The following is a 3,466-nucleotide window of genomic DNA, read 5'->3' as shown; positions in this document are numbered from 1 at the left end:
CCGCCGGCCCCAAGGGCGGGAGCAGCCCCCGGCCTGCACCCCCGCCCCCGCCCGCGCTGGAGGAGCCGCCTGGCTACAAGGATGTAAATACCCGGCGGGCGCTGGGCCCGGGGAGGCTCCGGCTGGGGGGCCGCACTCCCCCCCCCACCTACACCCACCCTCGCCTCCGGAGTCGTCCCTTGCACACTTTGGAGAGGGGGCTGTCTCGCACACACTTGGAGCAGGTCGTCTCATGCACACTTTGGGGAGGGGGCTCTCTTGCACGTGCACACACGCGCACACATCTGTGTGGAGCAGGTTGTCTCTCACACACCGGTTTGGAGAGGGGGTTCACGCTTGCGTGCGCGCACACACAGACCCCCCCCTCAGTTTTAGAGGGGGTTCTCTCTTACTCGCACGTGCACACACACGCAGCTCTTCACTGGCCAAGCTGCCCCAGTGACCACTGAAACCAAGGGACTTGGAGGGAGGGGAAAAGATGTGGGCCAAATGCAAGGCAGGGGGGGCAGCCCCACCAGAGAATCATGCGCCCTCAAAGCAAGGCCTGACCTGTGCTGGAAGGGGGAGGGAAGCATTATGATCCAGACTGAGAGAAAAAAACCAGCAGGTGTGTGCGAGAGAGCCCCCTCTCCAAAGTGCATCTGTGATCCAGACAGGGACACAGGGTGTTTTTGTTTCCCTCCGTTGAGCCTCTGGAAGGCCTTAACTGTGCTGGGAAAAAACCCACAGGTGCGTCCATATGATCCAGTCTGGGAAAAAAAACCCTTAGGTGCATCCCTGTAACCCAGGCAGGGCCACAGGGTGTTTTTGTTTCCCTCTGTTGAGCTTCAGGAAGGCCTCAACTGTGCCGGGGGGAAAAAGACCCTTAGGTGCATCCATACGCTCCAGACTGGGTTACAGGACTACGTGGGATTTAGGAGGGCTTGGGCAGTTCTTCCTCCTGTGTTTAAATGGCAGCCCTGGAATTGGTGAGGTGCAGATGTCACCTCGCCCTCTGCTTGTGCACAACGGTTCCCTTAGTGCAGATGGGGAGACGGTGTGTTTTTATTTCCCTCCATTTAGCCTCTGGAAGGCCTTAACTGTGTTGCGGGAAAAAAACCCTCAGGTGCATGGACATGATCCAGAGGGGGATTAGGTGGGACATGGGAGAGTTTAGGTGGTTCTTCTTCCTGTATTTATCCTGGAATGGATGAGGTGCAGATGTCACCTCGCCCTCTGCTAGTGCAGAAAGGCTCCCTGCTCCCCAGGATGGAAGAGGGGCATGCTTCTTGCTAGCTCCTGTCTGCCCAAACACAGGGACATTGGCACAAGAAGGAGCCCAGGCCAACCCACACACCTCCAGCTCCACGATGCCCTGTGCCCACAGTGCACAAGGTGGAAGCTGTCTAGAGGTGGCCTGTGGGACCTGTGCAGGATGTGCACTGTTTGCAGAAAGGCAGGCAACAAAGAGAAACTCTTAGAAGATCCCACAGTAGTCGCTTCTCTTGGTGCCCATTTTCTGCTGACTGTTGATATTCTCCTCTGTCTGCCCGCATTGATTTTGCGTGTTAAATTCTCTTTATTCTTGTAGAATCAGAAAAGCAAGGAAGGTAGTAACCAAGTCATTTTACCTACAAAAGAGGACAACGGCTTTTCAGGTAAGGGCAATTTTTGTTTGGTTGTTTGTTTTTGAAAAAATTAATCCCCCCTTCATCAAGTGTAATAATCTGCACTTCTGTCAATTGGATCAGTTTTGTTCTCTATCACATGACTTAAACAAGAATAAATCACTTCCATGATTTCAATTAAAAAAATCCATTAAACATTCTAATAGTCTCTATATGGTGGCAATTTCACATTATATTCATTCACATCCAAAACACATCTGTGTGTGTGTTGAATGTATAAATACATATATTTTTTTTTTTGCTGGATTTTACCATCCATCTTGAATGTGCTGCTTCTTACTAGTGAAAGCGTTGTAAGCGTTGCATTTTGTTTGGATTCTAGATAAGAACAAGGAGCATAATTTTTTCATCACAGACTCAGAGCATTCAGGAGGAGACTTCTGGAGAGATATAGCAGGTAGGCTCCGAGAAATGTAGAGAATAAGCAGACAGAGACTTAAATTCATAATCAAATGTCTGAATATTTAGTACAAGGGTAAAGATAAAAACAATTCCAAGTAGATATAACTAAGAAAAATGCAAAGGGGGGAGAGAGTGACATTAATAGCAATAAGAATATTAATTGCTGGGCATATTTCAACAGAAATTTCGGAAATATATCAGGTTACACAATGAAACAGGCTGGAAAAGCATAAAATGACAATAATTGAAATGTTCTCTTTGAAACCTTCCATTAAAAAGGATCACAGCTTATTGCTTTTAATATCTGTCAGAAAGACATTAAAGGTGTTTTATGACATCTATGCCAACATTTATATTATCTCCGTGATAATGATCTCTACACAAAATGTATAATACATTTACAAAAATTACATTATACAAATTAAATGAAACCACCTTTTACTGATTGCTAAATGTCTCCAAGGGGTTTGGGAAAGACGTGATTAGAAGTTTTGATACTAAGTTGTCTATTGCAGTGTCTTAAGGAGAGGGTTTTGTTTCTTGGGAAAAAGGAATCTAATTTTCCATTTATGTAATGCAAACTGCCTTGGCTTTGACTATTCACGGTTAATTGACTGTCAAACGAGGTTGTTATCCTCAGGCAATGTCTGCAAATTTGCCTGTCAAATGAGACAGAGAGAGCAAGCGGGGAGAGAGAGTTGTACAAGGAGTGGAAATGAAGAAAATGGGATCTTAAAGAAATCTTATATAATAGCAGAGAACAATCGAAAAAGATCTAACATTTGTAAATTTGTCCCCTTTTAAAGGATATTTCTTGGGAATATTTAACAGCAATAAGAGGCACATTAGTAGCATTGTAAGGAGGGGGGTGGAAATAAAACAATAACTTCTTAAATAATGTGAATGTATGATGAAGGGATCAACATTGTGAGCCAACAGATATCACCTGATTATCCCGGATACCTTAAAATAGCCACTAATGTTAAAACCTCAGTTATAGTAACACAGATAATCTTGAGTGCATCATTAAGAATACACTGTGTGTTGTCCGTATCGGTTCATTGTGACTAATTTTGATGTGTTGTTTTTTAAAATTATTCCATCTTGGCTCATTTTTGAAGCAAACGATCGTGACATACTGTTTCATACTTAGCCATTGTATCTTAACCTTATGTAGAATTCAGTAGCTTCGATATTCCTCAGCATTGCTAAACAGCGAGAGCTATTTTTTTTAAAGCAGAAAATATAATTTTTAGCTTTAAAAGATGCCAGTTTGGAATCCGTCAGGAACCCCAGAGATCAGGAATAAACAGCAACACTTGCCAGTCTCAGGACTGGATGTGGCATGAATTGCCGCACTAGAACAGAAAAATATCTACAGACCTGTTTCTGAAACT

At 44.6% G+C, this 3,466-nt stretch overlaps 1 protein-coding gene across 1 annotated transcript in view; it reads left to right on the top strand.

Annotated features, from left to right (window-relative positions):
• Positions 1–769, top strand: part of SKOR2 (SKI family transcriptional corepressor 2) — a 3,730-nt gene extending 2,961 nt beyond the window's left edge. The window contains exon 3 of the mRNA XM_019518297.1: positions 730–769. Within this exon, the coding sequence (XP_019373842.1) occupies positions 730–769 (40 nt within the window). The remainder of the gene's footprint in view (positions 1–729) is intronic.
• The last annotated feature ends 2,697 nt before the right edge of the window (positions 770–3,466 follow it).

This window comes from Gavialis gangeticus, unplaced genomic scaffold (assembly GCF_001723915.1).
Source record: "Gavialis gangeticus isolate Ggan-Ray unplaced genomic scaffold, GavGan_comp1, whole genome shotgun sequence".
Taxonomy (NCBI): Eukaryota; Metazoa; Chordata; order Crocodylia; family Gavialidae; genus Gavialis; species Gavialis gangeticus.
Note: the sequence above shows the minus strand (reverse complement) of the source record. Positions and strands in the feature narration are given on the sequence as shown.